Below are 13,220 nucleotides of genomic sequence, written 5' to 3'. Positions count from 1 at the left end.
ATCGAAACAATCTTCAGTTAGATATTACAACCGTACAACCTAAAGGGTTTAAATACAAGTCTAACCAAGTCTGCAAATTAAAGGACTTTGTTGTCTTTCTCAAAAGATTAAATTCTAGAACTGCCAGCACTGATTCTTGCTTGTTTGTCAAGATAAAGAATGGTCTATAACTATTTTGATTTTATAAGAAGGTGATGAACATGTAGCTTCTACATGCAACACCTTACACACATACACACCTTATACACCTTTTTGAATGAACTCAAAAGAGAGGTTCACATAAACAATAAGAAGTTTGGTTACTTTTTGGGATTAGAGATTCACCAAGATGAAGAAGGGAACATCAAGACACCAAAAAGTAAAGTATTTTGGAGAGATTAGAGATGCATGAGTGCAGACCCACCTTTATTCCTGTTATTAATAGAGAGAAATCTCTAGGCAAGACCTCAGACCAGGTAGAAAACTTCCCATTTACAGCAGCAGTAGGTACTTAAATAGCATGTATGTAGCTAATGATTTGCACCAGACATTATTTGGCTTTCGCAGTAAGATTGCTTCAAGGACTCTTGAAAATCCTTCTCACGAGGATGTCATTAGAGTAAAACGAATTCTTTGTTATCTTAAGTGTACACAATGTAATGTTTGATATGTGTATTAGGTCTTTGGCATAACTCCCCTTCCTGTTATAAGTCAGTTGAATACAATGTTATGTTAGATGCTAACCTGTTTGTTTTGTTTTCCTTTTCCAACATTAAAGAACCCTATATTTTGCTGAGAATATTTCATCGGCGACGAGTCAAGAGTGTTGGAAACAGTTTTTTATTGCGAGCAGTCATTTTTTGTGTGCGAATTGTATACACACATAACTAGTGCATATCGTGTGATCGTGAAAATAGTGAATATCGTGCGACCAGTAATAGAGTCTTTTGGCAGTTTCGATCTGCGTGTTGAGGACATCGACTCCTATTTAGACAGATACCATCATTTTTTATTAACTAAAAATATCAATGATCCTCCAGCTTTGGGAGCAGCACCTTTAACAGCGGAAATGGCAACGCATAATTCTTTAGTTGCTAGTGTGGAAGCTACCAGGAAGTCGTCATGGCTTTTTAGGGTAATAGGATCTGGGCCCTACCAAAATTTAAGAGATCTCTGTCTACCGGATTCTCCTAATGACAGGACTTATGTACAGCTTATTGCCTTGCTTCAGGGGCATTTTGCCCCTGCCAGAAATAAGTTCCTGGAAAGGGAAACTTTCTTTAAAAGAAAGCAAGGGAATGAAAGTTTGGTCGAATTTGCTATAACCCTTCGCATTTAGCGAGGTATTGTGAGTTTGGTACCTTTCTTGATCAAGCACTACAGACTCAATTTTTAAATAATTTTAAGTCTTTTGGAGTGAAAGATAAAATCCGTGAAGGCTATAGCAGGCGCAGAGAATTTTAATGCACTGGTTCAGTTAGCTTGCCGTTATGAAATCGAGCTTACTAGAGCAACCAGTAATTTAAATTTAAGTGTAAATAATGACCAATCGGTGAATTATGTATTCAAAAACAAGGTTTCAAAGGCTAAATCTCAAGATCACAGTAAGTTACAAGAATCGAAACAATCTTCAGTTAGATATTACAACCGTAACTTAATGGGGTACTATGCAAACCAGTGTAAGAAACCCCGAAAGAAGAAGATCCACCAGGTAACTTCAAATTTGGAATTATCAAACCATGGTGAGACGGAGGGGGAGGAAGTTGGTTCTCAGCATTCTTTGACTTAATGAAAGTTGACTATTTTAATAGTTCAAAGCATTCCAACAAATCATGCCAACATTTGAATCCAATTTTAAAGTCAATAGCATCAGTGGTTACTTAGATTACTTAAAAATCAAATATCTGGCAGTCTTCATTCTTCAATCAGGTAAAATTAAAGGCATTCAGGCTTTCCTTAAACTTAAGAAAAATTTTGTTCCTGTGTTTTATTCCCCACGGCCAGTCCCTATTCCACTTTGAGAAGCTACTTTGAAAGCCATTCATAATATGGAAACATCAGGGTATATAGAAAAATGCCTACCTGGGCAGTGGGAGACTCCTATAGTCATAGTTCCCAAGTCCAACGGAGAAGTGAGAGTCTGCGGAGACTTCAGCGTTACTGTCAACCCTCAGCTGGAAAGTAAGACTTGTAATCTTCCAGTAATTGATGATCTCTCATCTATCAATGGAAGTTGGTTTTGTAGTTTAGATTTGGATCAGGCTTTCCTCCAGTTAGGTTTAAAGGAAGAATCAAGGGATATTCTTACACTCAGCACACCTTGGGGATTCTACCGTCCACTTAGTCTTCCTTTTGGTGTCAGCTCCGCCCATGATAATTTCCAGGAGGCCTTGGTTAAAATTTTATCTGGCATTCAAAATTTGTTTATTTACTTAGACAACATATCAATTTGGGGTCATTCAAGAGAAGAATGCACCTCACTTCTTGAACTAGTTCTTAGCCGTTTTGAACAGTATAATGTTAGGCTTAATCAGTTCTGTAAAATATCTAGGTTACTTGCTTGATGAACACAGACTTCACCCAGATCCTGAAAAACTAGAAGCCCTTAAGAAAGCCTGGGTTCCTTCTAACGTAGGAGATTTAAAAACATTTACAGGATTCATTAATTTCTATGGAAAATTTGCGGAAGATTTGTCCACTATTTTGAAACCTCTTTATGAATTACAGAGATCTAGCTGTTGGGAGTGGGGCCCTAAACAACAAAATGCCTATGAACGAGCTATTGAAGAAATTGGGAACAAGGCCCTTGTTCCTTATTCTCTTAGACTTCCACTCCGGCTCACTTGTGACGCTTCTCCTGTGGGTGCAGGGGCTTTCATTTCTCATATTACTGAGGATGGTCAGGAGCAGCGACCCCAGTGGCATTCGCATCCAAAACGTTTTCCTCAGCTGAACTTAACTATCCTCAGCACAAAAGAGAAGCAGCAGCACTTATATTTGGAATTAAAAAGTTCCACAAATACTTATATGGGAGACATTTTGAAATTATTAGCGATAATAAAGCCTTAGTGACTATTTTCGGTAGCCAAATTCGACAGCGACCTCCAGCAGCTGATCACTTGTTACGATGGGCATTATTTTTATCAGCCTACTCATTTTCCATCCGTCATAAGAAAGGGAGCCTTATACCCCATGCTGACTTCCTTAGTCATCTTCCTATGCACGATTCTTCACCTGTGGAAAATTCCATCAATACCGTCTCTTATTTTGATGGTAGCTTATTATCAGCCCAGCAAGTAGCCTCCGAAACCCAGTAGGAATCTGATTTGAGACATGTTTTGTGGTTCATACTTCATGGATGGCCAGAAGATTGTGACTCGAATTTGACAGCATTCTATAGGAAACGCTTAGAGCTTTCTTCAGAGAATAGATGTATTTTATGGGGAGTATGTGTTGTGATACCCACAGTTCTTCGACCTCAAGTCATTAAGTTACTGCATGATTTACATCCTAGGGTTAACCACATGAAAGCTCTTACTAGAAGCTATGTTTGGTGCCCATTTATTGACCAGGACATAGAGAAACTTGTTGCGTCTGTCAAGCTCTTCACTCTTGGCGGGCTTCTCAAACTTGGCGGTGGCAAAGAATATTTGTTGACTTCGCTCAGTTCCAATTAACAGAATTATCTTTTGTGGTCGATCAGCATTCCAAATGGCCTGAGGTAAGAATTGTCAAGGGGACAACTGCTGAAGAAACCTGCAGTGTTCTTCGCTCGCTTTTCGCTACTTGGGGACTACCAGAGGAGTTAGTTAGTGACAATGGTCCTCCATTCTCATCTTCAGCCTTCGCAGATTTTTTACGCCAAAATGGAGTTACACATTCTAAGACTAAGGTTACTAAGGTAACGCCTTCAGAGTTATTTTATACACGTCTAGAGTTGGACTCACTGGCTAGGCAGCCTGAAGAGTTTTATCAAGACCTATCTAAACCAACCAGTGCTGCTGTTCCATCCGGGACATTCCTGCATCGTTAGAACATTTACCACCAGCGCTCCCTGCGAAACCGGCTTCAGTGGTACCTTTATTGTCAGACCCTACTTCGGAACCTCCAACACCATCTTCTGAGCAGGCTAACTGTAATTCACCCCCTGAGGAGGCCGATTCTAGGGTTATCCGGCCCTCAATAATGCTCTGGTCTGTCAACACCTTCACTGAAATCTGTCATCCAAGGACAAGAAGATCTCACACAAACAAGCCCGTCAGGTCAGACCATCAAGACTCCTAAGCACCTCTCAGATTATGATATATCCTATTAATTACTATGTTTTGTTCCTTATTTAAGCAGGGGAGGATGTAATGTTTGATATTCGTATTAGCTCTCTGGCATAACTCCCCTACCTGTTATAAGTCAGTTGAATACAGTGTTATGTTAGATGCTAACCTGTTTGTTTTTTTTTTGCTTTTCCAACATTAAAGAACCCTATATTTTGCTAAAAACATTTCACACAAGACCTAGGAATTGTCTACAGTGCCAAACTTGTACAGCGTACTCAATGGGTTTAGTGATGCCAATTTCAGAGGAAACTTGCATACTAGGAGTTGTACAAGTAGAGTCCTCTGTCAATTTACATCAGGTATGATAATATGGATGAGTATGAGGCAGACTTTTGTTGCCAACTCTATTACTGAAACAGAACTGATGGCTGCTTGAGAGATGATTTGGTTTTGGAAATTATTTGGAGATTTGCTGCCGGATGGCTTGGTTTGATGAAACACCTACACTATGTTGTCAACAAAGCTGCCATCTAGCTGGCAATCAACCCATAACTTCACTACTGCTCCAAACATGTAAGAATCAGACACTTATTTGTTAGTGATGTTATCCAAGAGGGGATTATCAAGATTGACCTGATCAGTTAGCAGATATTCTTAACCCATTTATTACTTTAACTGATATTACCCATTTATTCTGATTAGTTTTTTATTTTATTTGTTTCCTATAGACATATTAGAAAATATATTTAATGAGGGTAAATATTAAGTTATATTATTATTATTGTTATTAGTTCCGTTTAATAATAGTCTTATTTGTAATTTTATAAATGTCAACACTGTCTTTTTGATATGATGATATTGATTGAAAGGTTATTTTTCCTACTCTCTGGTAGTATGTGCAGACTATGTGGTTGCTTTGTGCTTTTATTTATGTTAAATATGTATAACACTTTACAAAAGGTGTTTCTTTTTGTTCTGATCTATAAAATTAATGCAAAAGTTAAGTACTTTAACTGAAAAAGGGATTTATCAAGCAGAAATAATTCATATTTCTTCAATAAATGATTAGTCAAAATTACTATTCAATGCTTATTAAAACTCATTGACAAAAGATCTCAATTTTCATCATTCTGATATATGCATCTTACCTACACACATATTAAAAAAGAAAGGCAGCAAAAACAAATCAAATAAAATTGGCTGTGTTCTAATTTTTGCCACTTTTTCAATGAAGCTCGATTTAACTATTAAGTATTCCCTGTTTCCATTTTAAATAATTGCTTCAAAGGTGATATTAGGCTGACCCTAATTGGAGTTTAGCAGGACGTGTTAACCAGGAAGGACTGCCTTCTATTATTTTTAGTAATATGATCTCCTCCGAGAGATCCAATATACTCACTATAAGTGTCTGTTTTAAAAGTAAGATATTAATACATCCATATCCTTAATAGGATAAATTAAGTTCAAGTTTGGAAAAAATAGAATCAATTAGAAACCAAATGATCCAGAAGTTTGGAGAAGACGCGGAGGAATACATACCACCTCTATATATTGTACAAACTGTTATACAAGATTCACCTACGGTCATGACGACAGCAAAAGGTAAGATAAAAATAATACTAGTTACTTTTTTTAACCTTCTCTGTTAGGATTCTGTAGCTTTATTACTAATCTGTAGTTTCATAGCTTCAGGTTGTTTATCTTGGTAAATGATATATAACCAAAATGAAAAAAATAATTTACCATTTTTGTATAGTTATTTATGTCTTATGACAGATATCAGTAAGTCCAACCATTCTACAGACTGTAATTTAGGTTCTTAGGTACGTTTCTTTTTAGTTTATAAAACTGTTTGAAGCATTTTAGAACTGCTTTAGTTTGAATGAAGAATGGGGTAGAGTTCAATGAATAAGGCACTTTGGTCATGTCTCCCAGGCTCGGGTTCAATTCCAGCTGTTGTAGATAATTATTAATTCTCAATTATAATAAGAAATATCTGTATAACTTCAAAATTCTTATTTATCCACTTTAAATATTTAATGTTTTGACCAATCTGGTCCAGACAATCTTAATTCAAATTTTACAGCCTCACTTTAGTCAATAAAAAAGTTGCAGGCTATTCTCCCCATGTCTTATATAATATTGTGATATATAATATAGCAAATTAACCGCATATTTGTCAACTATTTCATTTAATATTAATTCTTTTATTTACAATTTTTTGTTTATTATTATCTACTAACTGCAGTCTTACCTTGTTTTCCCTACCTCATTTGACTGCCCTAGGTGAAGAGAGAGGTACAGTGATGTATGAATATCTACTTTCGCATCTCCCACCTTGATATTAATCTTAGATTCTCAAATAGCCTTATCTATTTTTCTTATAAATTCTGTTACTCTCTTTTTCACGATACATTTTTTTCACTCAATTAATTGTTTTTAGTAATTCCAACTAGACATTGATTGCCTGCAATTTATCAAGAAGGATTTACAATTTTGACATATTACAGGCTTTGATGAGCTTTTTAATGGAACATCAGTTTTGTGTGCACCATACTGCTTTCAGTTATTTTCACCTTTGAATAAAATTCATACAACTTCTTTATTAAATGTACACAGCATAATATAAAATAAATAAAGGCTTTGCAAAGCTGGTGGTTCAATCCTGATCCTATAACATTTCTCATGTCTCCTATAACATCTTTCACTAAATTCCATAAAAACCAAGTCCTCAAGGCAAAAGCTATTACAAGCCTCTCATATATGTTTCAACTGACACCTAGCAAGACTCCTTGCTTGTTCCAATTTTTCTATCTGTCCTTTTAGTGATTTGTTCATTATTCATCCTGATAACTTTACATCCTAATTTCATTGGCTACAGTTCTATCATCCCAATTATATTTAATGGGTGTAGGTCATGTGATTTGGCATTGTTCAGTCATCTAAATTCTATGTTAAATATTTAATTCTTTAGTGGATATCTTCTATGTAAAATTTAATTTTCATAAAGCTTAAGGTGTTTTTCTCCACAGAATGTGAACAGCCATTTTTCATATTCATAAAAAACGGCAGAAAATATAATACAGAAATTCCCATTTTTCATCGCTCAAACAGTTGAAATTAGCATCATCTACTATTCAAATTTCAATCTGTCTTAGGATTTTCATCTTAAAATTTATTTACTTTTATTAATTTATTATCATTACATTTCTATTTTTTCCTTTCAATTATTTTTGGAAGAAGTAAGAGGCTATTGTAAATTTGATTGCTATTAAGGTGGTAATAATTAATAAATAACTCTTAGCACATATTCATTAATAGGAACTGGATGATTTCTTTATCATAAATGTATAAAAACATATTAAATTGTCCATTGAACTATGGTATAATAGATCAAATCCAACTTCACTTAGCATCACACAAATCAAATATTTAAGTTTAAAAATAATTCTAAATACCAGCATAATGAAATATTTATAAAAATAAAAACATCATTGACTTAGCATTTGCTGGAAAGGTACGAATACGGAAGTTCTAGAAGAGGTTGCAGAATCTCTCGTCCTCCGGGGAAATAATCAGCAATTAAAACATGACATAGAAATTCTACGGAAGCAACTTGAAGATGCAAAGGAAATTGGAGATGCTAATGTAATGACAATTTTTTTCTTACTAAGAATTAAAATTCATAATTAAATAATATATCCAAGTGCCTGTGAATTACTTTTCAATTTTGATGATATTGTCAACTTTCGTGTATATTTATTATATTATAAGAGGAAATAATGTTAATTATTCACCAACAATTGTAATGAAACAAATAATTGTAGAAAGGAAATATGATCCTCTTGTTTGTTTAGGTCACTATTATTATGTTCATGATGCTGTATGTTGCTACACCCTCTAGAAACTTGCTATATTAAAAATACCATTTCGATGAATAGGCTGAACAGCATGAGAAAATTATTATTTTTCCTGAATCAATTTTCAGAAATATTTTTTCATCTATGCTTATCTAGTTGATTGGATATATTTTTTCATTCACTATTATGTCTTTTATAGTCTTATACATTTCTGAAATAAGCTGATTTTAGGAAAAATCAAACTGGGTTACAAATAAAAACAAAATCCGTAGTTGTTTATATCAAATAAATTAAAATATGTTCAATTGTAATCAATTAATTTTTTTTTCTTTTCAGAAAAAAGATGATGATGTGATACAAGATCTAAAACAAAGAATTCGAGAAATGTCATTAACTCTGACACTGGCAGAAAAGCGACAGCAGACTCTTGAAGACAAAATGGAAGAAAAACAAAAAGAAATAATATCACTCAGTAATGAAAACAAGCAAATGAATGACCTTTCCAGACAAAGAGATCAACAGTTAGTGTACAATAAGTAATATTGTTATGTTAAAGAACAGATGTTAATGGCAAGTAGAATGAGGATTAATGTATCTTTAATCCTTATTCACAGAATTAATATGCCTTGTCTCTTCAGTAACAGCTAAGCTATGACCTTATTTCAAAAACTTGTATAGTCATTTATGTGATTTGTAATAATTTTTACATACAAGGCTTATCCTAAAAATATAATGTACACTTTCATCTCAAAATTATATGGGTGGCCAAAAACAGTAAAATTTAATTGTTTGCATAATAATGTTTTATTCCATTTAGTTATGTCATTTTAAGAACCTCTGTAAAATTCCGTATTTTTATGAAATCTATATAAATGTAAGTCTATCATTCATAATATATTATGAATATCATTTAAGCTTTTATATTAAATTTAGGTATAAATTGTTATTGTAGCTGATCATTAATGCTTATAACTGATCATAAAAATTATAAATTATTAGATTAGCAGCTTTGAGAAAACAAATTGAGGAGAAAAATAGAGAGTTGGAAAGTATCCATAAGAAACTTAATGAAGCAAATAGCAATTTGCAACAGGAATTATATAAAAGGTAAAAAGAAACGAAATATAAATGTTTTCATTAGAGTATATCATTATTTAAAGAATTTAACATTCCTAATTAATATATATTACTTTGATGTGGTTTATTGAGTTATTTGAGTGATATTAGAGTGGCATATTCCTGGCTAACATTTCCTGAACAAACTTTGAAAGTAAAATGTAATTAATTATAGGAGTATACAATAAAATAAATTCAATCCCTTATGCCAGATTCAAAGTGGTACCATTTTTGACTTGATTATTATGACTTAATTATTCTTTGTTGGATTATTGCTCCTAACATGATCATTATCTAACCCAATGATAATTAGGTTATTGTACCTGTATGTCATATCAAAAATTCTTTATTATAACTCTATTACTAACATGATTGTACTGGTGCCACTTTCTGATTATCATCAAAACCCAAATCTAAAAGATGGAACAGGAGACAACCCTCCTGTCTACTCCCATTGGTTCACTACTGATTTCCTTATAAATTATTAGTTCATAATCTGGTCCTAAAATTGTTGTGATTCTTTAATTTTATAACCTGGGTCCAGGTCATACAATTTATTATTTTCTTTTTTTTGGCCTAAGACCAATCAATATCCTATATAGCCAGAGTGATTAAGAATAATTTGATTATATCAATAATCATTTGCCAGCACTGCCACAAAATAAGTACAGTCTAACAAAGACAGGAAAAGAACCCACAATGTTCCAACCAGGCATTCGTGGATTTGCATCTCAACTTACTCAGCCATCATATCATCTAAAAATTCACTATTGTTTGACCATGTTCCAGTCCAATATTTCTTTTAGGAGCCAAATATTCTACTTAATACGGCAAAATCTCATTAATTTGAACCTCTATTAAGTGTGAATCTTATTTGATCCCTTGAAAAAACCTCTTTAAATCAAAGAAACTTAACGCTATTAGAATAGATGTTACCTATAGGAATAGGTATTACAATGAAAATATTACTCAATATGATGAAATGTATCTTTATAAATCCAACTAGGTGCTAGCAGTACCTCTATATTTCAAATTTAACAATGTTTATGATTGTTCTTAAAGTCAAGACTTTACCAAAGAATCATTTATGCCCATTGTTTATCTACCATTTCCTTCTCCAATTCAGTTGACAAATTATTTTGAAGCATTAACTATCCCATACTCCATATGGGTATATACTATCCCAATCTCAGATAAAAGAAAAAATTTGTTGAAACTAAGGAAAGCAAGAAAAAAAAAAATCTGTTGCAAAACATTCAAGGCCTTTAACTCTTCTTTAATTTTAAAACAAAAATACCATTAGATTAATTATTTTATATATTCTTGTTTGAGAGTGGTTTAGTTTATTCTTAATTTAAACAAATTTGATCCTTTTTTTTCTCTCAACTTTATTCTTTACAACTTTTCCAACGTTTCGACCCTAAGGCCATTCTCAAGGATACCTTCATATTAATGTCATTTCCTTTTTCAAATCTTAAAAATGCAGGCTAATTGCCTTTGTCCCATATAACCTTTTCTAAATAATTTTTTCCTATATTTAAACCTTTTATAAAACAGTTTTCTTCCTTCCTTCATTCATTGCAAATGTGAAAAAAAGGATCTAATTTGTTTAAATTAAGAAAAATACCATATTATTAAGGCACTACCTTGTGGTTTGAGGAAAAAGATTTAATTAGGTGACTTTGCTCTCAACTTCAAGCATGTTAATTTTTTTACTTTCTTAATGTAGACAGAGAAAAGTTTCTATCAAAGGACCGTTGTTAATTCTAATTAACAATAGTCAACTGTAGGCTTAAGATCTCCTTTAAAGGCTTAATATTTCCTTCCTTAAACAAGCAACCATGTTTCTTTCATATCTTACAAGACAATTTTTCGAAGTGCCTCTGTATAGTTCTGGTATCAACTAAAGAGATGAGGTACTCTATATCAGGCCTCAACAAGGCATGTTCTTAGGTTAGGTAGCTGACTAGGAGATGAATTGACAGGATGAGTGTTATGAGTACTCGCCACAACTGCAACATTTACTGAGGCATTGTTGTTATGGTTCCTTTTTCATTTGCTTCAAATACACTTTACCAATACCTCTCACACAATCAAATTCAATTGAATTTGGAGAATTAGACTTTATATGAGTATACTTGTGCTTAAAGTGATAATTATTTACAGTTTAACCGTAGCCAATGTACATCAATGGTCATAGTGCATTTTGAATAGAATCCAGGCCTACAATAAGCCATTGACTTGTTCCTCTACCTGCAGTTTACTGATTTTAAGTCTCGCATCTTTCTGTTGCTCATTGTTGGCTGGTTTATCATATGTCAGTGGCAAAGAAGCATCGAGAGTTTGATTCCAGCCTAGAGCTGTTAATAGTTTACCTTGGTGGATCCAAGAAATAAATATTAACAGTTCCACTCTGGTTGGTATAGGGCGGTGGACAACTTGCTGGATTATTGCAAGTACCAGTACAAGTAAGTGTTCTCGTACATGATTCTATTACAGAAAAATGAAACAGGAAAATATTAATTAAATTGTATAGAAATAATATTTTAGTTTTTATAAAAAAATAAATCAATTATTAAAAATACAGAGACTTACATTTAAAGTAAAAATAATAATGTAATAGGTACAAACCTTAACATACATAACTATCTATATTCTTGTTTGTTTACTTTATAATTTTAATAGAGAGCTGAGTCATATTGAACACCAAAAACTAGTGGAGGATAAAACTGGATGTGAAAAAGCATTGCAAGAAATGGATTCTAGGTTTGCTGATTTTGAAGAAAGAGAGGAATGCCTTAACACTATACTTGAAAATGGTGAGATAACAATTTATTACTTAATTAACTTTCACAATTCTGTTTGATAAGTACAAGGATTCTAAGCAAATTATTATTATTAATGGGTTTGATTTTTAAATTTAGTTCATATATTCATATGAATGTATAGTATATTCATATATACGTAGCAGATAATATGTAACTTAATTATTATTGAACAATTCAATGCTGAACTATTTGAAAAAAAAATATTGATCACTTAAGACACATATTCAGATGATAGACATCAACTCATGAAATCAAGGCAATGGAACTTAAACTCTTAGTACTTGTATTGTACAAAACATTATTTTTAAAATCTGTGAATTTTAGTTGGTTCTCTGGTTGATTCTTCTGTCTAGTTTCCCTGGATCTATGCTTACATTAACTTAATGTTTATTTTTGACATTTAAGCAAGAGTTTCTAATCACAATAGTGGTACCAATCGAGTCCTGTTTCATTCATCAAGTTAACTAAGAAAAGAGCATTAACTACAAAGTACAAGCACTAATTCTTCATGTTTCATAATGTGAATAACTACTAGTCATATTGCAGGAGTTAAAAAGTACAAAATTAAAAGTCAGCATCATTCAAGCCTGTGAAATTATACCTAGTACAAACTATAGGTGAGGTAGTTAAGATATCACCCTTGCAACCTCACCACCTCAGTGGTTCCAGTTCTATGCCTGTGCAAACCAAATTTTATTACTCAACCCCCCCTCTCTGGTTAAAATAGAGCGGTTACCTACAGGATAATCCCTTCTTCCCCTAATTCCCCCTATACGTTAGAAATGACCCAGAAGGGGATTAGATAAAAAAATACTAATGGTATTAGTTTTTACGTTATTATAAAAACAGGACCATGTTAGATAAGCAGGAAAATAATTTATTGTTGATCACATGTGAATTTTTAAGATATTTAGGAGAGTTGAATGTTCCCATTAGCCTGTCCCGTGGTGTCCCTCTTACAAGGGGAGGACATGGGATCACAGATTTCCATAAAACTTTTTTGGTGATACTAGGACTAAAAATATTTGACAAGCGTCAGTACCCACTTGCCAATTCACCTGAAGAGTCGAGAAAAAATTTTTTTATCTAATTTTAGAAATTTTTATGTTATATTCCAGCTTTCCTTTATATTCAATGGTTATTTTATACCAATTGAGTTTATA

At 33.0% G+C, this 13,220-nt stretch overlaps 1 protein-coding gene across 6 annotated transcripts in view; it reads left to right on the top strand.

Annotated features, from left to right (window-relative positions):
- The window catches only part of LOC106690857 (putative leucine-rich repeat-containing protein DDB_G0290503), a gene marked incomplete at its 5' end in the record, with an annotated part of 53,591 nt that overhangs the window by 11,818 nt on the left and 28,553 nt on the right, over positions 1 to 13,220 (top strand). For all 6 annotated transcript variants that reach the window (XM_014436440.2, XM_014436442.2, XM_014436441.2 and 3 more), the window contains 5 exon segments: positions 5,705 to 5,855; positions 7,771 to 7,901; positions 8,450 to 8,634; positions 9,113 to 9,220; positions 11,915 to 12,048. In XM_014436440.2, coding sequence (XP_014291926.2) covers positions 5,705 to 5,855; positions 7,771 to 7,901; positions 8,450 to 8,634; positions 9,113 to 9,220; positions 11,915 to 12,048 — 709 coding nt within the window.

This window comes from Halyomorpha halys, unplaced genomic scaffold, assembly GCF_000696795.3.
Source record: "Halyomorpha halys isolate HHAL.00 unplaced genomic scaffold, Hhal_1.1 Scaffold1912.1, whole genome shotgun sequence".
NCBI classification, from domain to species: Eukaryota; Metazoa; Arthropoda; class Insecta; order Hemiptera; family Pentatomidae; genus Halyomorpha; species Halyomorpha halys.
The sequence above is the reverse complement of the archived record's forward strand: the minus strand, read 5'-3'. Positions and strand labels throughout refer to the sequence as shown.